Source organism: Chiloscyllium plagiosum, unplaced genomic scaffold, assembly GCF_037043375.1.
Source record: "Chiloscyllium plagiosum isolate Xiang-an unplaced genomic scaffold, Cpla_swu_hap1 HiC_scaffold_7, whole genome shotgun sequence".
NCBI lineage: Eukaryota > Metazoa > Chordata > Chondrichthyes > Orectolobiformes > Hemiscylliidae > Chiloscyllium > Chiloscyllium plagiosum.
The window spans coordinates 14,425,906-14,450,002 of NW_028270145.1; the positions used below are offsets into that span (position 1 = coordinate 14,425,906).

Here is a 24,097-nt window from a genome sequence, read left to right on the forward strand (position 1 = left end):
CTTGGGTTTGGGAAATGTTGTTTAATAAGCCTTGGTGAATTTCTATAGTGCATTCTATAATCAAGGTCCTGTAGGTGCAATATATGTGGATTTCCAGAAGACATTTGATAAGGTGCCACACAAAGGCAATACACAAGTTAAGATCAATTGGGATTCGGGAAAGTATATTAGCTGAGATAGAGGTTTGGCTAAGCAACAGAAAGCAGAGGGTCAAGATAAATGGGTCTTTTCTGATTGGCAAGATATACCTACTGGGGTACCATAGAGTTTGGACCTCAATTCTCAACTATTTACAATCTATAACAATGACCTGGATGTCGGGATAGAATGTACTATAGCCAAATTTGCAGATAGCACTAAAATAGGTGGGAAATTATACCACAATGAAGAAATAAGAAATTAACAAAAGAATGTTGGATTGATGAGGTAAATGGGCCAAAATTTGGTAGATGGATAGGAATGAGGTTATGCATTTTGGTTGGAAAAATGAAAAGGCGGCTTATTATCAAATTGGAGTGAACTTCAGAGTAGTTCAGTGCAGAGCATCTGGGTGTACTCATACATGAATCATAGAAAACAAGTTGGCAGATACTGGAGGGCAAATTAATGTTTGGCATTTATCACTAAAGGAATGCAGTATGAAAGCAAAGAAGTGTGATTGCAACTGTATAAGACATTAGTGAGGCTGTATCTGGATTATTGCACACAGTTTTGGCCCCTTTATTTGAGGAAGGGTGTAATTGCATTGGAGATAGTTCAGTAAGGCTTCACTAGATTAATTCCAGACCTTAAAGGCATACCTTATGAAGAGAGATTGCGAAACTTAGGTCTATATTTTGAAGGTTGAGAGGAATACATTTAAGGCATAAAAGACGCTAAAGAGAATTCACAAAGTAGATGCAGAGCAGATATATCATCTTAGAATGAGGGATCATTGTTTTAGGTTAAGGGATGGCAGATTTAAAATAGAGATGAAGAAAAATTACTTCTCAAAAAGGGATGTGAATCTATGGAATTCACTCTTCCACAAGGCACTTGAGGCTAGGAATTTGAGTAAATTTAAGGGAGGAGATAGATTTTTGCAAGGTTTGTGATTTTAATTAGTAATGGGTTAAGTGGTAATGGGTAACAGGAAGGAAAATGGAGTTGAAGCTGAGACAAAATTGGCCATGATCATATTAAATAGTGGAGCAGGTTTGAGGAGGCGAAATGCCTAATCCTGCTCCTAGTTTGTATGTTTTTACATTATTTAGGACAGTATGCATTGCTGGTACTCAGCACCTGTGATGGAGGTTGTTAGCGTTTGTAGTTATGATGCCAGTCCAGCAGGTTGCTTTGTCCTGGATAGTGTCAAGCTTCATGAGTATTGTTGAAAATGCACCCATCCAGGAAAGTGAGAATATTCGACTATGCTTCTGACTTGAACCTTGTACATGGTGGACAGGCTTTAGGGAATCAGGATGTAAGTTATTTCTGCAGAATTCCTACCCTTTGCCTGTTCTTCTGGTCCCAGTATTTATGTGGTTAGTTCAGTTCAATTTCTTGTCAATAGTGGCACTCAGGAAGTTGATTGTAGATGATTCAGTGATAGAAATGTCATTGAGTGTTAAGGGTGATGGCTTAATTCTCTCTCATTGGAAATGATCAGTAGCTGGAACTTTTGTGAAGTGAGTATTCCTTGCCATATGTCAGCCCAAACATGGATATTCTCCAAGTCTTTCTGCTTCAGTATCCTAGGAATCATGAATGGTGCTGAACATTGTGCAATCAGTGAATATCCTCACTTCTGACCTTATGATGGAAAGAAGGTCATTGATGAAGCAACTGAATATGGATGGGCTAAAGACATTACCCTGAGGAACTGAGCTAAAGACATTACCCTGAAGAACTGGGCTCTTATGGCACAGTGGTAGCATCCCTACCACTGGGTGAGAAAGTTTAAGTCAAATTAAGTCTACTGTTCCAGAGATGAATGATAACATGCCTGAATGGGTTATCTCATGCAGGGATGTCCTGGAGCTGAGATAACTGACATTCCTCAGGGTTAAATATGACTCCAATCAGTGGACTGTTTTCTCCCAGATTCCCATTGACTCTAGTTTTGCTAAGGCCCCTTGATTCCACGCTTGGTCAAATGTGACCTTGATATCAAGGATTTTCACTCTCATCTCACCTCTGGAGTTCAGTCAAATGGTGTTTTCGGTTTTGAGCACCAGTTTCAACAAAAAAAAACCTTTTGTGAAGTCTAGGTTCACTGCCAAGTCTCATTATACATACTTACTTTCCCAAGCTGAGGTCTGTTTGTGGTAGGATGTGGTCAGGGATCCAGTAGAAGATGGAACAAGGTGTTGGTGATATAGTGCTCAGTCTCTGAAATCTGAAAGCCTGCCTGGCAAATACCAGCATTGCCAAACTTGGAAGTATTCTTAGTTGACTGTATTAGGGTCTGTACTGAAAAAAAATGGAGCCCTGCAAGATTTGGGGAGGGTTTCAGTAAAGTGAATGAAACACAACTTGGCTCTGTGTATGTTTATACTTTGCACAAATGCCCTCCAATTCTACTTATATATTTCCATTCCCATCTCCGTATCCCTCTGTACCTTCTTCCCTTATGAATGTGTAAAGCCAGCCCATAAATTCACGAATACTATCTGCTGTAGCCACTCAATGTGACAACGATTTCCACATCAGCATCCCTTCCTCAAGAGAAGAAATGCGTTCAGAATTCCTTTCTGAGCTGTTAGTGACTATTGCCTTTTGTTGGTGTGGTTCTATCATAAAGATTATTAAAGTGATTGCTTCTTGACAAAAATGGCAATGTTTTGTTAACTCTGCTCCTGCCTGTTCCAGGTCCTACACCAAAGTGCATGGTAACGTCAATGAAAATGCACCAGTCAGTGTTCCTGCTGGCCGTATTTGGTCTCGTCCTCTCATACTTTGGGACTGAAACAAAAAAGGGTAAGGAGTCACAGAAATGAAACTTAAAGTTGAGCCATTATCTGCTGTTCATAGATGAAGACATAAAGGAAATCTGAGTGAAACAGTTCAGGAGTTTATTGGCAACTGTTAATGATTAAAATATTGAATAAATTAAGCAGGAACAAGAATGTAAATCATAGCTGTCAATACCTGTACATTGGTGATTGAAATGGTTGTGTGTCTATTGGTTGATCCACTTTCCTCCATCATAAGGAACCAAGTTTCAGTATCACTCCATATTTGAAGAAAATTCAGGACTAGCACTCCCGTGTTGTGCTAAGGGAGACCCAGACATGCTACTGTTAAATTATCTGATTAGCTGTGGCAAAACTTAAATTGTCAAAATCACGGTCTGTGCTCTAACCATGTTTTCAGCTCTCTCTCCTATTTAACTGTATTACACACAGACCCAGCTCCTTGTAACTGCACCTTCTCTGTTCCCCCTCTGTTGTAGCTTTTCTTTATTCTTTACAGTAGCAGCTTCTTTATGTCTGTCTTCATTATGTCCAGAAACATGGCTGTTTCATATCTTAACTTCCTTTCAGTAGGACTGCATCCAATTCAAAGGGCATCCGGTCACATACACAAGTATTTCTTATTAATTAGGAAATTTACAGAAACATTGAAGTGTTACCTCAGTGGCTATTGCACTTGCACCGGATTGTTAAATGAGCATTATTACCTAATGTCAGTCTTCTGCTTTTTCCCCATGTCATTGCAATTTATTTTTATCCAAATAATCACCCAATACTCTCCTGAATGCTTCAAATTGAACCTGCCTCTACAATGTTTCTAGGTAACATATCCCATACCCTGACTATTCACTGAATGAAAAGGTTTTTCCTCTCTTCATTATTGCTTCTTTTTCAGATCACTTTAAATTTATGCCCTTTTGTTCTTGCTCCTGTTACAAGCAGGAGCAGTTTTAACCTATCCACTCTCTTCAGCCTGCTCATGATTTTGAACACCCCTATCAGAACCACTCTTAGCCTTCTACTCTCTAAGTAGAAAGGTCACATGTTCTTCAGTCTATCCTCAAAACTGAAGTTCCTCACTCCTGGAACCATTCTTGTAAATCACTCCTTCACTCTCTCCAATATGTTCATGCCCTTAAAGTGGCATCCAGAACATAATACTCAAGCCGAGTCTTACAAATATCTTATACATGTTTAACATCATCTCCTCGCTTTATAATGCAGCCAATGTTTTACTTGTTGCTCTTTAACATATCTTGCCACTTTCATGATCCATGCAAAAATATATTCGTGCACTTCTGCTCCTGAGCCCCCTTTGGTATTGTACCCCCTATTTTATATTATCTTTCAATGTTCTTCCAACCAAAACGTATCACCTCATACTTCTCTGCATTGAAAGTCATCCATCACCTATCTGCCCTCTCCACCAATCTGTCTCTGTCCTTCTGGAATTCCGCACTGTCCCTTTCTCAGTTTATTATTCTTCCAAGTTTTGTACCATTTACAAACTTTGAAACAGCACCCTGCACACCCAGATCTAGATCATTAATATTCATCAGGAAAAGCAAGGACCCTAATACTGTCCTCTGGGGAGCTCCATTACAAATCTGCCTCTAGCCCAAAAAAAATTTTTTGACAATTAGTCTCTGTTTCCTATCACTCAGCCAATTTTATATCCACGTTGCTACTGACTCTTTTATTCCATGACCTATAACTTTCCTCACAATGAAAGCACCTCGTGGCTAACTTCCCTGCTTCACTGGGTATGTGAAAAAAAAATCACTTGTTTTTGTATGAATTATATTTTATTAGTTTTTATAAAAGAGATTTTTAAAATAAAATAACTTTAATAATGAGTGATTCCTTGACAATTGTGAAAACTCTTACAAGTCTCTTTTCAGTAATAACCGATTCACTGCAAATAACAAAAGTTCTGACTTTCCCTGACTGTTTCCTTTTCCAAAGTAGACACAGTTAATGAATCCAAAGAACACGTTTCTATGCTGTATGACTCTATGAATCAAATATCTGCATCTACTCTATCTTTTTCCCTTACTATGTTCAAGAACTTTAATCACATTTAAATGCCAGGCTATATAATTTATGCAGTTTTACTTTGTTGGTCCTTAAATTTCTCTGCATACTTTTTTGTTTCTGGACTGATACTCATTAAGTTGATTGGGTAGTGCACTCCTCTCACACTCAGAGAACTCACTTGCTACAATTCCTTGGAAAGGCAGAGGTCTAAAAGGAGACAGAAGGACCCAAACAACTTACTTTCAAGATGGAGGAAGTTCTTATTGAGCTGTGGGTTGGTAGCTGTAGCAAAGCCTAACACTAGCCCTTCTCTCTGTGTCTTCCAATCTTGATAATAGATATTGTGCTGTGCCTGATCCAGGCTCTGTATCTCCATCCGTCACTTGGTTATCTTGGAGTCAGTAGCCATTGAGGTCCTACACTCATGTTATTAGATATATCTGATGAATGAGAAAAGATAAATAGCCAAGTGCTAGATTAGATTACTTACAGTGTGGAAACAGGCCCTTCGGCCCAACAAGTCCACACCGATCCGCTGAAACTCAACCCACCCATTCCCCTACATTTACCCCTTTACCTAACACTACAGGCAATTTAGCATGGCCAATTCACCTGACCTGCACATCTTTAGACTGTGGGAGGAAACCCACACAGACACGGGGAGCATGTGCAAACTCCACACAGTCAGTCGCCTGAGTCGGGAATTGAACCCGGGTCTCTGGCGCTGTGAGGCAGCAGTTCTAACCACTGTGCCACCGTGCTGAGGGTGGGATGTTTGCATGGAAAGATCTGGCATCAGGAATATGGTGATGGTTTCACCATCTATCTTTTTATCATTTTCTGCTGCTTTATCAAAGCAATTTAGCATAAAACAAGCAATGGATATTTGACCTGTACAAAAGTGGATTCCAAAACCAAAGCTGACGGCTATGTGAAAGATCTGCAACAGCACAGTCAGGAGACTGTGCAAAGGAGTTAGACAGGAGCATCCTCCTCAGCATTTTTATTTCCTCAAGTGTACGTGGCACTCTATCTTCCTGCTGATGACATCAAACTCTAGCTACATCCCATTTTGGTTCCACACATTCATTAACATATTTATGGTGGTTGCAAATGGTTAGATTTTCCAGCAAGAGCTTGCTCTGGGGGAAGAGGGCAGTATCTTACTGACTTGTAGCAGCTTGAAGAGTCAGACTATCAAACTGAAATGTTGTGCCTGCCACACACCGTGCTTAAATTCTTACATTCAGCAAACGATTTGTGAGTTGACTCTTAATAATGATACACAATAATACTCATTTATTTGACACAATTAATGTTAAAACAATAAAATATACTATAAACTAATGATAAACACTACAAACTATCATATGCTTTAATTTAACTTTGGATGATCATATACCACTGCACTAGAGCTTGGTCAGGCTCCACGTGGTGATGTTGTCTGGTCTTCCACTGAGGTTCTCTGGTTAGTCTTCTCGTTTGGTGGTTATTCTCTAGTTACCGCTCTCCAGTTACTGCATTTGAGTTACCGTTTCTAAGGGTGGTGTTGCAGCGATTCTTATACTCCAAAGTCTTTGCACCTTTTTGGGAGGGCCTTGAGTATCTTCTAATGGATCAATCAGATTCGATCCCCAAACAGGTGTTGTCACATTGACGGCAGGGTGCTCCTTAAGTGTCCATCCCTGGAGGTCCTGGGTGCACGAAGCCGCTTCCAAATTAGATGCAAGGCAACTCCATGTCTAAGATATGCTTCAATGCTTCCACAATGCTTCCAAGTGTCCCAGGGAGATATTCCGTTGTCCCATTCCAACTCAAATTCGGGTGTGTATTGTAGGGTCACCAGCCACCAGGCTTGTTTGCAAACTGTCTGTGGGCAGCTGCAACCTGTCTGGATTCAGCAGCATGTGGATTAGCACAGTCACTTTGGTCAAAGCTGCGTTCCATTTCCCAGCATGCTTTAATCATTGTCCATCTTTTATCACGCCATGCTAAGTTTATTATGTTCCACCATAAGTTCATTATTTTGAGTGGCCCATCAGCCACAGAAGTAAGAAATCTGAAGGTCAGACTTCTCCATAAAAATCCTCTAGCTCAGTTCAGGAAGTGAGAGACGGGGCATGTCAAAATGAAGAAAAGAAATCAAACAATAACAAGAAACATCCTTGACAATCAGTTTGATTGCCTGCACATTAATTCAATGACAAAGAAGGTTTGATGAGCTCACTGGGTGAACCAAAATAAGAGGAAAATGCTTGAATGCACAATAATAGTTTTATTTAAATACCCTTCACTCTGTGGTGAATCCAATGTAGAAGATGTATCCATGAGGCACCTAAAGACCTTGTTTTGTTTTCTGTAAATATTCCCCTATTGAATGCCAAAAAGGAATGGAAGTGGTAAAAAGTATCATTCCTATTAAGGAATGCTCATTGTTATCAATGCTGCCTTCACACTTTTTGGAATTGTTTCTTTCTGAAGAAGGAAGAAGCCCATAACTAATAACAGGTAATGGTACATTTTTCTGACCTCATGCTGCATAAGTCTATGGAAGACAGATAAAAGAAACACTGCAGTCTCTTTATCAACCCTCTCTGTTGTTTAATGAAAAGAAATCAATTAATCAATCTCTGACACTCGAGGGAAAACAGCCCCAGCCTATTCAGCCTCTCCCTGTAGTTCAAACCCTCCAACCTTGGCAACATCCTTGTAAATCTTTTCCGAACCCTTTCAGGTTTCACAACATCATTCCAAATGCAGGAAGAGCAGAATTGAACATAGTATTCCAAAAGTGGCCTAATCAAAGTCGTATACAACCGCGACATGAAAGGGGGACCTTATAGAGGTTTATAAAATTATGAGGGGCATGAATAGGGTGAATAATCAAGGTCTTTTCCCCAGCGTGGAGGAGTTGAAAACTAGAGGGAAAGATTTAAAAGGGATCTGAGGGGCAACTTTTTCATTCAGAGGGTGATGCATGTATGGAATGAGGAGGTGGTGGAGGCTGGTACAATTACAACATTTAAAAGACATCTGGGTGGGTACATGAATAGGAAGGGTTTAGAGGGATATGGGCCTAATGCTGGCAAATGGGACTAGATCAGTTCACAATATCTGGGTGGCGTGGGCAAGTTGGACCAAAGGGTCTATTTCCGTGCTGTACATCTCGATGACTCTATGACTCCAGTCAAGCACTATCTGACTGTTACAAATCCCAGCTAGCTCTTTGTAACTAGCTTAAAACTCTAAGTGCATATTGATTTTTGTGTTCATTTTTGTTTCTGAAACCTTACCTGCCCTTGTGTTAAACTGGCTGTCCCATTGTTAATAACAATGTTCTCATATCTATTCTTGAATAAAGGTGCCACATTTGTTACTCTACAATATTCTATCAGTTCCCCATACCTGATTGGAGCTATAGAAAGTTTACGTTTAAGAAAAACTGATTTGACATTCATCATACATCATCCTATCCTCTAAATCTATCGTCAATCAAAGTGCCTTGGCCTTGTTTCCCTTATTTTTGCTGTTTTTTATAATGCCCCCAGTCTGTAAGTGAAGTACCTGCTCCTTGCGCTGATACAGATTTTGGAATCAGTCTTTATTTTCCATTCCATCCCAGTTAGATTCCCTCTCCTACCATTCAAGATAGTCCTCTTCCAGCTCAAAATGCTTCTTTTGATTTTTATTTGCAATTTTCAATTCCAATTATACAACATTTCCTTGAGGCTATTCCCTGCCTGGTAAATGCTCTATAACTTCAAAGCTGAGAAATTATTTATTGTTTTATAAGAGTTCCAATGTAACTTAATATGCTTCAGTTTAATCCACACCCAATAAACTGATCAGAAAACTCTGCTCACATTTTGACAGCTGTGAAAAATTACACCAGAGCAGTTGTGACAATCTACAATATTCTAAAATAATCAATAATCTTTTAAACCAAACAACTCCAAATAATAAAAAAAGAGCACATGTATTCATTTTATTTCCCAATGTTAATGAAACCTTTAAAAACATTTCCAGATCCTGATTAGATCGGTGTCATTTCCCAAACATGAACTATTTTTCCTTCAGAGTACATTCTATTTTTATTGTTTTTGTTGTAATATATCCACTATATATATATATATATATATATATATATGGTTTGCGAAGAAACAGATTAACAGTGGTGAAAATATTATCACTAGGCACATTCAGTTGTGGAAGTACATTGTGTACAGTGTCATGAAAAGTTTCAGACTAATTTCACATTATAGCTGAGAAATGTATTAAAAAATAAAGTCAGAATTCTGAAATGAAAGGATTCACTGCTTATCATCCTAGCCCCTGTTTTCCACACTATATCCTCTGTATTATCATGAGTTCCACAGGGAAAGTTCAGTTTACAAATAATATTTCTCAGAAATCACTTCCAAATTCATCATAATTATCAGAGTATTATGACCAAAGCTTTCCATTTTGACAAGCCAACACTGCTAATCCTATTTTCAATGTCTAAAGCCTAATGGCATTTGGACCTGTCAGAACATCTCAAGTAACTGAATGCTGCATTTTCATGAGTGATAACAGATGTTTGAAGCAGCATGTTAGAATCAACTAGAAATACTATGCATCTCGTTACTTCTTTCTGGCCAAACCCTGATTTTACTTGTAAATGAATATTTGTTTGCATGAAACAAATTGAAAACATAATTTGAAAAAGTCTGTTCGGTGGGGTGGAAACAATATTGACTTTGATTGTCTACAGAGCACATGAAGAACAAGAAAGTAGATGATCTCTTCACTTCGTGAAAAGTGTCCAAGTTAGGTTAATAGTTAAATAGAAGTGAGCGAAGAAGTTCCAAGTAGTCACTTGGAAATTCTACCAACTTCACAGCATTACAGACTATCTGATATATGCTAAGTAGATAAAATGCTTCAATAGATCATAGAATTAAAGTACAGAAGGAAGCCATTTGGCCCATTGTGTTTGCTGTAGTCCTTGGTTGTACAACTCATCTTGTACTATTCCCTTGCTTTCTACCAGTAACTCTACACATTTTCCCTTTTTAAGTAAGAGTCTAAATGCATTCTGAATGTTTCAGTTGAATGCCTCTACCATACTCCCAGGCAACGATTTCCAGATCCTAACTACTCACTAAACGTGTTTTTGTTTTGTGTCGCTTTTGTTTCTTTTGCCAGTTATTCTAAATCTGTGCCCTTTCATTCTTGACCCTTTCACCTGAGCCTTGTTCCACCTTATTTATTTTGTTCAAATCTCCTATGATTTTGAAAACTCCTTTCAACCTCCTCTCAACTAATCCTCCTCTTAGATAAACAGCCAGGAATTCTCAAATCTTTTGTAACTTGGAAGTCACTATCCACAAGGCTGGCAAAAGTAGAAATGCTTGCTCAACAGAGGACCTTGGATGGGTTATACAGCTAATAATTGTGCCATAATTAATGTATGACTATGATAATAATTCCAGCATGCAGGACTTCCCTTGGTGACACTGGAATGAATACGATGGAATGTTATGGAATCAGGTTGGGGAGAAGTTGGGCTTCAGTGCTCTGCGACTGAGATTAACATTTAAAAAGAAAGACACTTTTGTTAGTTCCCTTTGACAGAACCTTGTGATGTATCTGAGAATTGATTTTGGTATGTTGTTGATAGTTCCAATGAGCTTGACAATTAGTGATTTTATGTACCTCTTTATGCACATTCATGCCTACTTTTAACAATTCCAATGGCCAACTTACCTCTCCCAAAGGTGTCCCAGGACCTCAGTTCTTCAGAGGGGAATCCTGGCTATCTAAATGAAAGGAGATCACTTTGCTATTCGCAAAATTGAAGCCCACTGTTACCACTTCTAGTCTGCACACTTCACATCGTGTACACTTGGTCACCAAAACGGGCCTTGTTTAGAGGCAGCTGCTGATTTCTTTGGGTGGCTGCACCTGCAATACACACAGGTGTGAATAACAACCCAGTGCCATTTCCACCACCACGCAGATGATAGATGCCAAGTTTGGGGCATCAACGGCTAACCTCAGAACTAGCAGAGCAGGGTCATGGGGCCAAACGGCCTCCTCCAGTTTTTACTTCTTACGGTCAATCCTAACCATTTTTAGAGAAATTCTGTCATTGCCACCATATTATATTTTGCATGGTCATTTGTGATTGCAGCACACGGTCTTATTCATGCTACACTTGGCCTTTCCATCTAGTGTTCTGAACCTGTCTCTGCATTTTGCATATCCCTATACATTTGCTCTTACCTAATATGTTTTTGCTTCCTTCTATGGACTATAGAATACCTTAATCATCTATCCATCTCCAATTTCTTTTCTACTTCTGAACGCTGCTGTACAGACCTACGCCAATTTGGTTTAAATCTTCACCATGCACACACTTCCCCATGTGGACATCAGTCCCATTTCTGCTGAGATGCAACTTGTAATTTTTCAATAGATGCCTCTTGTCATTGAACTGACCCTAATCTCCCCAAAATCTGAAGCTCTCCAGTGTGCACAATGTCTCAATCTACTCATTAGTCCTCCCTAGCATTCTATTTTTAATTCTTGCTAGCACTGAGAGTACTACAGATATTTCTAACCTTGAAGTACCAATTTTGAACTTATTCTCTAGTTTGTTGTCATCACTTGTGCTTGTTGTCCAGCTACTTTTTTTTAGATTAGATTAGATTAGATTACAGTGTGGAAACAGGCCCTTCGGCCCAACAAGTCCACACCGACCCGCCGAAGCGAAACCCACCCATACCCCTACATTTACCCCTTACCTAACACTATGGGCAATTTAGTATGGCCAATTCACCTGACCCTGCACATCTTTGGACTGTGGGAGGAAACCGGAGCACCCGGAGGAAACCCACGCAGACACGGGGAGAACGTGCAAACTCCACACAGTCAGTCGCCTGAGGCGGGAATTGAACCCGGGTCTCTGGCGCTGTGAGGCAGCAGTGCTAACCACTGTGCCACCGTGCCACTTCTGGGATATGAGCTCATACAGACTGGAGGAAGCTTGGTTATCAGTTTTATTGAACATTGTCTTCTAACTATGTAATATTTACAACAAGCTTCAAGATAGAACCATCTCCCAGCAATTCTGGGGTTTAGCTGATCTAGTATCTCTTATGATGTAGACTAACATATTTATATATTAGCGCCAGACACTTCAACAACATCTCCTGCCAAGTTTAGGACTGTTTTTAATGCATATTTACATTATCCTATATCTAGATATTGGAAGTTTTATCTGCACGTGGTCAATGTTTGCTAGCTCTATGCCACTAATGTGAACCATGATGGCACACTAATGACCATGTCATATCTTTGAACTGTAAATTCTTGACCTTACAATTGGGATATATTTTATGTTGGTTGGTAGTTGGTGGTTTCTGACCTGGAAGTGGGTGGATTGCTGACGCCTGATCAGCAGCCCATCCCCCAATTTAAACATCCGTTCTATCCACACAGTAGCAGCAGCATGCGTGATTTGCAAGATGCAATTTTCCTCAAAAGAAAATGCTGCCTTTCCCTACATTACCATTGTGATAACACTGTCAAGGTACAGTATATTTTTTATAATGCAGAAACCCTAACGATTTGAAATATGCTATATTAAATGCACATTATTTTCCTTTATAATGCATTGTTCTGCATTATCTGTTTTAACATGTTCATCTTTTACATTTATTTTTCAAGTGCAAGAATCAGCTGACCTAGTTTTCCTAATTGATGGATCAAGGAATTTGGGAAGTGGTGAATTCCAATTCATACGTTCTTTCATCACAAATTTCATTGAAGATCTCAATATTGGCCCTGATGCTATCCAAGTTGGCATGGTGCAATACAGTAAGACGCCCAGTACCGTGTTCTATTTAAATACATATACTACAAAATCAGAAGTCCTCAATGCTGTTAAAAACCTTCGGCAGAAAGGTGGAAATGAAGCCAACACTGGAATGGCCCTTCAGTTTCTGGTTGACAATCATTTTACTCCGACGGCTGGGTGTAGGGCTGAGGAGGAGGTTCCTCAGGTAATGGTCCTCCTCACTTCAAGACAGTCCAGTGATGATGTCAGACGAGGGGTGTTTTCAATAAAAAAGCGTGGCACCTTTACATTTGTTCTTGGGGTTAGAAATGCTGATGCAGCCGAAGCCAAACAGATAGCGACTGACCCTTCATTTTCTATGCTCATCCCTGATCTCCGCCAAATGGCTAGCACACAAGAACAGCTAAAGTCACTGTTTTCGTTAGTGGCCAGCAAACAATTGATTATGCAGGTGGAAGAACCTCAGGTTGAAGGTGCGTAGTTTCCAAAGTTTTTACATTAAAGAAATGACATTTGGCAAAATTGATGACATTTTCCCTCATTGAACAGCTTCCATCATCTCAAGTCTGCTATGGAATACAATTTCAAATCTAATTTAATTTAGCTCTATATAATTTCACTTTGAAGTGGTGTTGACTTTGAAAATAATACATACCTGAGTGATTAGAAAATTTGGTCTTGCCAACTCAGGGCTTTGATCTTGTCAATCGACCAGATTTGGGCATTTGTTTTTCAGTGAGTTGCCAAGAAATTCCAAAAGCACATTTATAAAAAATCTATATTCTCCTCACCCTAACACATTTCTTGGCAGTTAGAAGGACGTCAGAATCGATGAGTACTTTATACGAATATCAACAGAGGTGGTCCAGAGACCAGACAACATAAGTGTGAGAGAGAAATAAAGTCAATGAATAATCTAGATCTTCCACTCTTTGGATCCTGCAGATGTCCTAATATAGTGGCCCAGATCTTCCGATGGGAAAAGAGTTGTTCCTGTATTATAGACAGGAATTGTGCATTTCAATGATGCTGAAGTACAAACTCAGCTTACTCCATTGGTATTGCCTGGTAAGTTTAAACTTCCTATAGGCAATAACCTTTTGTCTGGAAGCCTCCAATAATACCACCAACTCTGAATTAGAGTTGAACATCGACTGACCCAATTTACCACCTTAATCGTTAACCATTAGTATCTGAATACTCACAAAAATGGCACCTGCTGGCTCCACTCTCCTGGTGCATTCCCCACTGCCCACTCCCCACCACTCACCTCATATCTGAACCTCCACCACCCATCGAGAACTTGTACCTCCACCCATCTGATAATTGTAAGCCCCAACCACCGAGAACACTTGCCCATCTGTCTTCATACTCCCTCACCCTTCTGAAACCCTACTCCCTCATCCATTGGCATCCAACTAGCTCACCTTTCTGACACTCTACCATCCCATCCACTTACCACCATATCTCCTTACACATCCACCTATCCTACTACTCCCTCGCTAACTCAACTTCTCTCAGTAATTCTCCAAGTGGCTTTGGACCTTAAACATTAAGGATGTAGGATCGTACATTGATTATGATACTTCATGATACTTTCTGATGCTTCATTCACGGATTAACTGGAAACACTCTTGGGTTGGAGGTATGCCCAGGAAACCTCTCCCAAGGTAAGTCAGCAACTATTACTCTGATCCCAGTCAGGACTGAGAATTCTGACTCAGATTGGAAAAGTCAAACTATTGACTCTGAGGACATTGCTCAAGTTGTTTCAACTTTCCAAAAATATCCCCATTCTGTGGGACCCACCAATAAAATCTTTGACTCAAGGTATAGTCAAACCTAACTTACCCCTACCCTGCTACATCACCCTGACCTTGCTGTCACCCATTCTACCTCCCAACTTTCCATATCTCAACCTGACTATACCTTGAATCCATAAGTTCCAAAGTTTTTTTTTCCCTTTGTATTAATGCTTTCCATTTTTATGCAAAATTTCTACCAAAAGAAAATTTTACTCAGTCCAAGTTAGGGGCAGATCAGTAAGAGACCTGCTCTCTAATCTATAGCTCTCAACAATTATGCCTCCTAGAACCAGCCTGATTATCGTGTTCACCAACCATCAGCTCTACCAATGCCTCAACTGTGAAGTTCCATTGAATTACTATCACATTTCCTAATTTAATTAACAGAGATGGAAGTATTAATGTACTTAGACATTGCTTCTGGTCTGTTTATAATCTTGTGATGGTTGTTTTTTGTTAAACCTGTTTAGACAATAGACAATAGACAATAGGTGCAGGAGTAGGCCATTCTGCCCTTCGAGCCTGCACCACCATTCAATATGATCATGGCTGATCATCCTTAATCAGTATCCTGTTCCTGCCTTATCTCCATAACCCTTGATTGCACTATCCTTTAGAGCTCTATCCAACTCTTTCTTAAATGAATCCAGAGACTGGGCCTCCATTGCCCTCTGGGGCAGAGCATTCCACACAGCCACCACTCTCTGGATGAAGAAGTTTCTCCTCATCTCTGTCCTAAATGGTCTACCGCGTATTTTTAAGCTATGTCCTCTGGTTCGGCACTCACCCATCAGCGGAAACATGTTTCCTGCCTCGAGAGTGTCCAATCCTTTAATAATCTTATATGTCTCAATCAGATTCCCTCTCAGTCTTCTAAACACAAGGGTATACAAGCCCAGTTGCTCCAGTCTTTCAGCGTAAGGTAGTCCCGCCATTCCAGGAATTGACCTCGTGAACCTACACTGCACTCCCTCAATAACCAGAATGTCTTTCCTCAAATTTGGAGACCAGAACTGCACACAATACTCCAGGAGTGGTCTCATCAGGGCCCTGTACAACTGCAGAAGAACCTCTTTGCTTCTATACTCAATCCCTCTTGTTATGAAGGCCAGCCTGCTATTAGCCTTCTTCACTACCTGCTGTACCTGCATGCGGACCTTCATTGACTGGTGTACAAGACCACCCAGATCTCTTTGTATTGCCACTTTACCTAAATTGATTCCATTTAGGTAGTAATCTGCCTTCCTGTTCTTGCCACCAAAGTGGATAACCATACATTTATCCACATTAAACTGCATCTGCCATGCATCTGCCCACTCACCTAACTTGTCCAGGTCACCCTGTAATCTCCTAAAATCCTCCTCACATTTCACCCTGCCACCCAGCTTAGTATCATGAGCAAATTTGCTAATGTTATTACTAATACCATCTTCTATATCATTAATATATATTGTAAAAAGCTGCAGTCCCAGCACTGATCCCTGCGGTACCCCACTGGTCATGCCTGCCATTCCGAAATGGAGCCGTTTATCACTACTCTTTGTTTCCTGTCTGCCAACCAACTTTCAATCCAAGTTAGTACTTTGCCCCCAATACCATGTGCCCTAATTTTGCTCACTAACCGCCTATGTGGGACTTTATCAAAAGCTTTCTAAAAGTCCAGGTACACTACATCTACTGGATCTCCCTCGTCCATCTTCAGAGTTACATCCTCAAAAAATTCCAGAAGATTAGTCAAGCATGATTTCCACTTCATAAATGCATGATGATTCTGACCTACCCTGTTACTGCTATCAAGATGTGTCATAATTTCATCCTTTATAATAGACTCCAGCATCTTTCCCACCACTGAGGTCAGACTAACTGGTCTATAATTTCCTGCTTTCTCTCTCCCACCTTTCTTAAAAAGTGGTACAACATTAGCCACCCTCCAATCCACAGGAACTGATCCCGAATCTATCGAACTCTGGAAAATAATCACCAACGCATCCACGATTTCTCGAGCCACCTCCTTCAGTACCCTGGGATGTAGACCATCAGGCTCCGGGGACTTATCAACCTTCAGACCTAACAGTCTCTCCAACACCAATTCCTGGCAAATATAAATTCCCTTCAGTTCAGGTCCTTCAGCCACTGTTACCTCATGGAGATTGCTTGTGTCTTCCCCAGTGAACACAGATCTGAAGTACCAATTCAACTCTTCTGCCATTTCTTTGTTCCCCATAACATATTCCCCTGTTTCTGCCTTCAAGGGCCCAATTTTAGTCTTAACCATTGTTTTCCCTTTCACATACCTAAAAAAGCTTTTACTGTCCTCCTTTATATTTTTGGCCAGTTTACCTTCATACCTTATTTTACCTCTGCATATTTCCTTCTTAGTAATCCTCTGTTGCTCTTTAAAAACTTCCCAGTCCTCCGTTTTCCCACTTATCTTTGATATGTTATACTTTTTTTCTTTTAACTTTATATGTTTCTTTACTTCCCTCGTCAGCCACGGCACCCATGCCTCCTCCTAGGATCTTTCTTCCTTTTTGGAATGAATTGATCCTGCATCTTCTGCATTATACACAGAAATATCTGCCATTGTTCCTCCACTGTCATCCCTGCTAAGGTATTGCACCATTGAACTTTGGCCAGCTCCTCCCTCATAGCTCCATAGTTCCCTTTATTCAACAGAAATATTGTCACTTCCGATTGTACCCTCTCCCTCTCAAATTGCAGATTGAAGCTTATTGTATTATGGTCACTACTTCCCAATGGCTTCTTCGCTTCAAGGTCCCTGACCAATTCTGGTTCGTTGCACAATACCAGATCCAGAATTGCCTTCTCCCTGGTAGGCTCCAGCACCAGCTGTTCTAAGAATCCATCTCGGAGGCACTCCGCAAAGTCTCTTTCTTGAGGTCCAATACCATCCTGATTCTCCCAGTCTACCTGCATATTGAAATCCCCCATAACAACTGTAGTAACATCTTTGCGACAGGCCAATTTCAGCTCCTGATTCAACTTACATCTGACATCCAGACTGCTGTTTGGGGGCCTTTAGATAACTCCCAAAAGGGTCTTTTTACCCTTAGAAATTCTCAGCTTTATCCATACTGACTCTACATCCCTTGATTCTAGGTCCCCCCGCGCAAGGGACTGAATATCATCCCTTTCCAACATGGCCACCCCAACCCCTCTGTCCGACAGTCTGTCCTTATGATAGCACGCGTAGCCTTGAATATTCATTTCCCAGGCCCTGTCCACTTGAAGCCACGTCTCAGTTATCCCCACAATATCATATCTACCAATTCCCAAAAGAGCCTCAAGCTCATCCATCTTATTTCTAATGCTTTCTGCATTCATATATAGTATTTTTAATTTGTTACTGCCCTCACCATTCCCATCAACTCCTATTTCACTCAACCTTACAGCATGATCCCTTTTTGAGTTTTCTGCTTCATTGATACAGTTGTCTTTCTTGACTTCCCCTTGTTCTAACTTTCCCTTCAATTTCCTTCTTAAACATCTGGCTTTGCGCTCCGACTTCACTTCCGCCCGGCACCCGCCGCTCTCTGCTGCAAAAATGTTTTGTGCTGAAGATTCCCTACCTTCGTGTTTTATGATGGTTTATTTCTTAAATCAGTAACAATTGTTCTTAATATAAATTGTAAATACAAATTTTCAAATGCTTTGGTATGCATCATTGTCAGAATTAATTTCAAATGTCATATTTATGTATCTGTTCAATATTTTTCAGCCACTATTTGGAATACTGTGGTTTTTTAATTTCAAAAATATGCTTTATTGATAAAAATTATCTTTATATATATATATATATATATATAGTCACATATGCAGTAGCATATCAAGGAAACAAACAAACATTGGAGTTTGACTCTATCCAAACAAAACAAAGACATCTCTTACTTGAACCAGACTACATTTAAATATTTTCAATTTAAAATTCTTAAAAATTGGCTTTACATACGTAAATAGTCACAAATGCAGTTCAGGAAGTGAGTTGGGCTTATTCTTAAATTCTTGCATGCTCTATAAATCCTCTATTGTGCTCCATAGTGAGCCCTGCTTTAATGGTGGTGATCAATTCAATGTTTTTCTACCTTTTGCAACAAAAGATCTTCTAACTAACCTAAATTTACTTTGCAGTTCAAATCCCCCAAAGGGACATCGTATTTCTGATTGATGGCAGCTCCAGTGTGGGACATGCTAACTTTCTGAAAATATGCAAATTTATCTCAACTATAACTGAAAACTTTATCATTGGACCAGATTCTGTGCAAGTGGCAGTGGCACAGTACAGCGATGTTGCAACGACTGAATTTCACTTAAATACCCACGCGTCACAATCTGCTTTACAAGCTGCCCTGAAAAATCTCAGATTGAGAGGTGGTTGGACACTTAACACTGGGGCAGCTCTCGACTACATCTATCGAAACCATTTCACCAGAGGTGCAGGAAGTAGGAAAGAAGATGGCATTCCCCAGTTTGTGGTGCTCATTACTGGGGCAAAATCTAAAGATGATGTGAAGCAACCGGCAGATATTCTGAAGCGTTCTGCCATAATGACTTTTGCCCTAGGAGCCAGGAATGCAGATCAAGCGGAGCTAACAGAGATTGCAATTGACCCCAGTCTCGTTTTCAATGTGGCTGAATTCGATTCTCTACCAGACATACAGGAAGAAGTCCTGAGACTGTTGTCAACATTGGCTGGTGTAACTATAGTTTACGAGCAACCAATTGCTTCAGTTAAAACAGGTATCCAAAATTTTAGCAGCCACTCTGATCTGTTTTGATTGCAGCAGCAAGAAATTTGCTATGCAGAAACTTAATATGCAATAAAGCGTTCAGACTTTCTAAACTGAAACAGTATTAGGGAAACACGTTCTGGAAAAAAATATTACTTGCTTTTGCAATTCCCACATTCATTTTAATGAAGCATTCCTTTCGGAAATGAATATTAACTGTGGGTTTCCCTGTTGAGGTCGCTCTGGAGATAGATGATTTCATCACATCAATCATACAAGACATTGCATTTGAAAGACATTAGTAAATTACTGTATGACAGTCAAATGTACATGTTTTCTTTGATTTGATTTGTCTGTTAGCAGTCAGCTTCTCTTCAGAGTCAAAGAATATTGGCCTTTATCAGTCAGTGCATTGAGTGCTGGAGTGTCATGTCCTGGCTGTACAGGACATTGGTGGGGCCACTTTTGGAATTTTGCACGCAACTCTGGCCTCCCTGCTATGAAAAAAGATGCTGTTAAACTGAAAAGGATTCAGAAAAGGTTTACAAGGATGTTGTCAGAGTTGAAGGGTTTGACTATAGGGAGAGGCTAAATGGTCTGGGGCAATTTTCCCTGGAGCATTGGAAGCTGAAGGGAGATATTATAGAGATTTATAAAATCATGAGGGGCATGGATACGGTGAATAGCCAAGTCTCTTTCCCAAGGTAATGAAGTCTAAAACTAGAAGGTGTAGGTTTAGGGTGAGAGAGAAAAGATTTAAGAGGGACCTAAGGGGCAGCCTTTTCATGCAGAAGGTGGTGCGTGTATGGAATGAGCTGCCAGAGGAAGTGGTGGAGGCTGGTACAATTACAGCATTTAAAAGGCATTTGGATGGGTATATGAATAGGTTTAGAGCAATATGGGCCAATGAGACTAGATTAATTTAGAATATCTGGTCAGGATGGACAAGTTGGTCCATAGGGTCTGTTTCTGTGCTGTCCATCTCTGTGACTCTATGGCTCTAAATATCTTTCAGTGAGACAGAGCTTTACCTTTATATTGTATAAACCTATGTTAAAAATAGGAATTTCCCTTGGGTGAATTTACTGGTTTGCGATATCATTGTTGCGAACTTAAGCCAGTTTTCAAGCGTCCAGGATTGTGAAAACTTGGTCCTTAGCCGTGAACTGCAAGTGGTGAACACTGGTGCAAGATGCATCTACCACTGGTATCTAGCCTGACTGAAGCATCTTTGCTTGTAACCTGGGGTTTTGGGAAGAGGATGATAGGAAGAATATCAAATTGTGGCCAGTAGCAACTATCAGGCCCTCTACTAACATCAATCCCACAGGTTAATATAATCTACTATCTACAATCTAAAATCTACCATCTCCATCATGATTCCTAGCACTGAATCTGAAATTTTATCTTGCAACACTCAGCACCAAGAGTTACATCTTTTATATCTTTCCCCTCTCAACCTAAACCTATGCCCTCTAGTTCTGGATTCCCTGACCCAGGGAAAAGACTTTGCCTATTTATCCTATCCATGCCCCTCATAATTTTGTAAACCTCTATAAGGTCACCCCTCAGCCTCCGACGCTCCAGGGAAAACAGCCCCAGCCTGTTCAGCCTCTAGGTTCTTTCTTGATTATATGTTTTTTGAGATATAGCTCTTGATTAAATTTAAAATATAAGCCCTAACTATTAATTTAACCTGGGGTAGTGTTTGTAGAGGAATAAGACGGTGTTATTTTCTGGGTCTGTAGATTGTGAAGGAGCAAAAATGGCCTTTAGTAGAGTGATATGCGCTTCTTGTCAGATGTGGGAGTTTAAAGAGAGTTTAAGGGTTACTGTGGATTATATCTGCCATAAATGCTGTTGGTTGCAAATCTTATCAGATTGAGTAGATCGGTTGGAGAGACAGTTAGAAGCAATGAGGAATTTGCAACAGCTACAGTATGTGATGGATGGCAGTTATAGGAAGGGGGGAAAGTCTCAGATACAGTCACATAGATGGGTTAACTTGAGGAAAGATAAGAGAGGTAGGCAGCTTGTGCAGGAGCCTTCTGTGGCTATACCCATTTCAAACAGGTACGCTGTTTTGGAAAATGTAGGGGTGATGGATTCTCAGGGGAACATAGCACGAACAGCCAAGTTTCTGGTACTGAGACTGGCTCTAATGAAACGAGGGGTACGTCAGGTTCCAAGTGATCAACTGTGTTCGGGGACTCTCTTGTCCAAGGTACAGAGAGACGTTTCTGTGGCCAGCAGCGAAAAATCAGAATGGTGTGTTGCTTCCCTGGTGCCAGGATCAAGGATGTCTCAGAGAGGGTGCAGAATGTTCTCAAGGGGGAGAGGGGCCAGCCAGAGGTCATTGTCCACATTGGAACCAACGACATTGGAAGGTCGAGATTCTGAAGGGACATTACAGAGAGTTAGGCAGGAATTTAAAAAGGAGGTCCTCAAGGGTAGTAATATTTGGATTACTCCCAGTGCTACTAGCTAGTGAGGGCAGGAATAGGAGGATAGAGCAGATGAATGCATGGCTGAGGAGCTGGTGTATGGGAGAAGGATTCACATTTTTGAACCATTGGAATCTCGTTTAGGGTAGAAGTCACCTGTACAAGAAGGACAGTTTGCACCTAAATTGGAAGGGGACTAATATACTGGCAGGGAGATTTGTTAGAGCTGCTCAGGAGGATTTAAACTAATAAGGTGGGGGGGGGGGGGGGGGGGGGGGGGGGGGGTGGGGGGTGGGACCCAGGGAGATAGTGAGGAAAGAGATCAATCTGAGACTGGTACAGTTGAGAACAGATGTGAGTCAAACAGTCAGGGCAGACAGGGACAAGGTAAGACTAATAAGTTAAACTGCATTTATTTAAATGCAAGGGGCCTAACAGGGAAGGCAGATGAATTCAGGTCATCGTTAGGAATATGGGACTGGACTATCATAGCAATTAGAGAAATATGGCTCAGGGATAGACGGGATTGGCAGCTTAATGTTCCAGGATACAAATGCTACAGGAAGGATAGAAAGGGAGGCAAGAGAGGAGGAGGAGTGACGTTTTTGATAAAGGATAGCATTACAGCTATGCTGAGGGAGGATATTCCCAGAAATACATCCAGGGAAGTTATTTGGGTGGAACTGAGAACTAAGAAAGGGATGATCACCTTATTGGGATTGTATTATAGACCTCCTAATAGTCAGAGGGAAATTGAGAAACAAACTTGTAAGGAGATCTCAGCTATCTGTAAGAATAATAGGGTGGTTATGGTAGGGGATTTTAACTTTCAAAACATGGACTGGGACTACCATAGTGTTAAAGGTTTAGATGGAGAAGAATTTGTTAAGTGTGTACAAGACAATTTTCTGATTCAATATATGGATTACCTACTAGAGAAGGTGCAAAACTTGACCTACTCTAGCGAAATAAGGCAGGGCAGGTGACTGAGGTGTCAGTGGGGGAGCACTTTGGGGCCAGCGAACATAATTCTATTAGATTTAAAATAGTGATGGAAAAGGATAGACCAGATCTAAAAGTTGAATTTCTAAATTGGAGAAAGGCCAATTTTGATGGTATTAGGCAAGAACGTTCAAAAGCTGATTGGGGGTAAATGTTCGTACGTAAAGGGACAGCTGGAAAATGGGAAGCCTTCAGAAATGAGATAACAAGAATCCAGAGAAAGTATATTCCTGTTAGAGTGAAAAGAAAGGCTGGTGGGTACAGGGAATGCTGGATAACTAAAGAAATTGAGGGTTTCATTAAGAAAAATAAGAAAGCATAAGTAAGGTATAGACAGGATAGATCGAGTGAATCCTTAGAAGAGTATAAAGGAAGTAGGAGTATACTTAAGAGGGAAATCAGGAGTGCAAAAAGGGGACATGAGATAGCTTTGGCAAATAGAATTAAGGAGAATCCAAAGAGTTTTTACAAATACATAAAGGACAAAAGGTTAATGAGGCAGAGAATAGGGCCCCTCAAAGATCAGCAAGGTGGCCTTTGTGTGGAGCCGCAGAAAATGGGGAGATACTAAACGAGTATTTTGCATCAGTATTTACTGTGGAAAAGGATATGGAAGATATAGAAAGTAGCAAAATAGATGGTGACACCTTGCAAAATGTCCAAATTACAGAGAAGGAAGTGCTGGCTTTCTTGAAATGCATAAAGGTGGATACATCCCCAGGACCTTATCAGGTGTACCCTGGAACTCTGAGGAAGCTTTAGAAGTGATTGCTGGGCCTCTTGCTGAGATATTTATATCATCAATAGTCACAGGTGAGGTGCTAGAAGACTGGAGGTTGGCTAACGTGGTGCCACTGTTTAAGAAAGGTGGTAAGGACAAGCCAGGGAACTATAGACCAGTGAGCCTGACGTCGGTGGTGGGCAAGTTGTTGGAGGGAATCTTGAGGGACAGGATGTACATGTATTTGGAAAGGCAAGGACTGATTAGGGATAGTCAACATGGCTTTGTGCATGGGAAATCATGTCTCACAAACTTGATTGAGTTTTTTGAAGAAGTAACAAAGACGATTGATGAGGGCAGAGCGGTAGATGTGATCTATATGGACTTGAGTAAGGCATTCGACAAGGTTCCCCATGGGATATTGATTAGCAAGGTTAGATCTCACAGAATACAGGAAGAACGAACCATTTGGATACAGAACTGGCTGAAAAGTAGAAGACCTTTCAGGGGTGGTGGTGGAGGGTTGTTTTTCAGACTGGAGGC

At 40.5% G+C, this 24,097-nt stretch overlaps 1 protein-coding gene across 2 annotated transcripts in view; it reads left to right on the top strand.

The window, feature by feature from the left end:
* LOC122551334 (collagen alpha-3(VI) chain) overlaps positions 1-24,097 on the top strand; it is a 58,943-nt gene that overhangs the window by 11,903 nt on the left and 22,943 nt on the right. Inside the window, exons 2-4 of one of the 2 annotated variants that reach the window (XM_087988752.1) lie at positions 2,851-2,958; positions 12,705-13,307; positions 18,789-19,397. In XM_087988752.1, the coding sequence (XP_087844878.1) occupies positions 2,868-2,958; positions 12,705-13,307; positions 18,789-19,397 (1,303 nt within the window). In that variant the 5' untranslated portion in view covers positions 2,851-2,867. The remainder of the gene's footprint in view (positions 1-2,850; positions 2,959-12,704; positions 13,308-18,788; positions 19,398-24,097) is intronic. The other variant, XM_087988753.1, reaches the window with a different exon arrangement.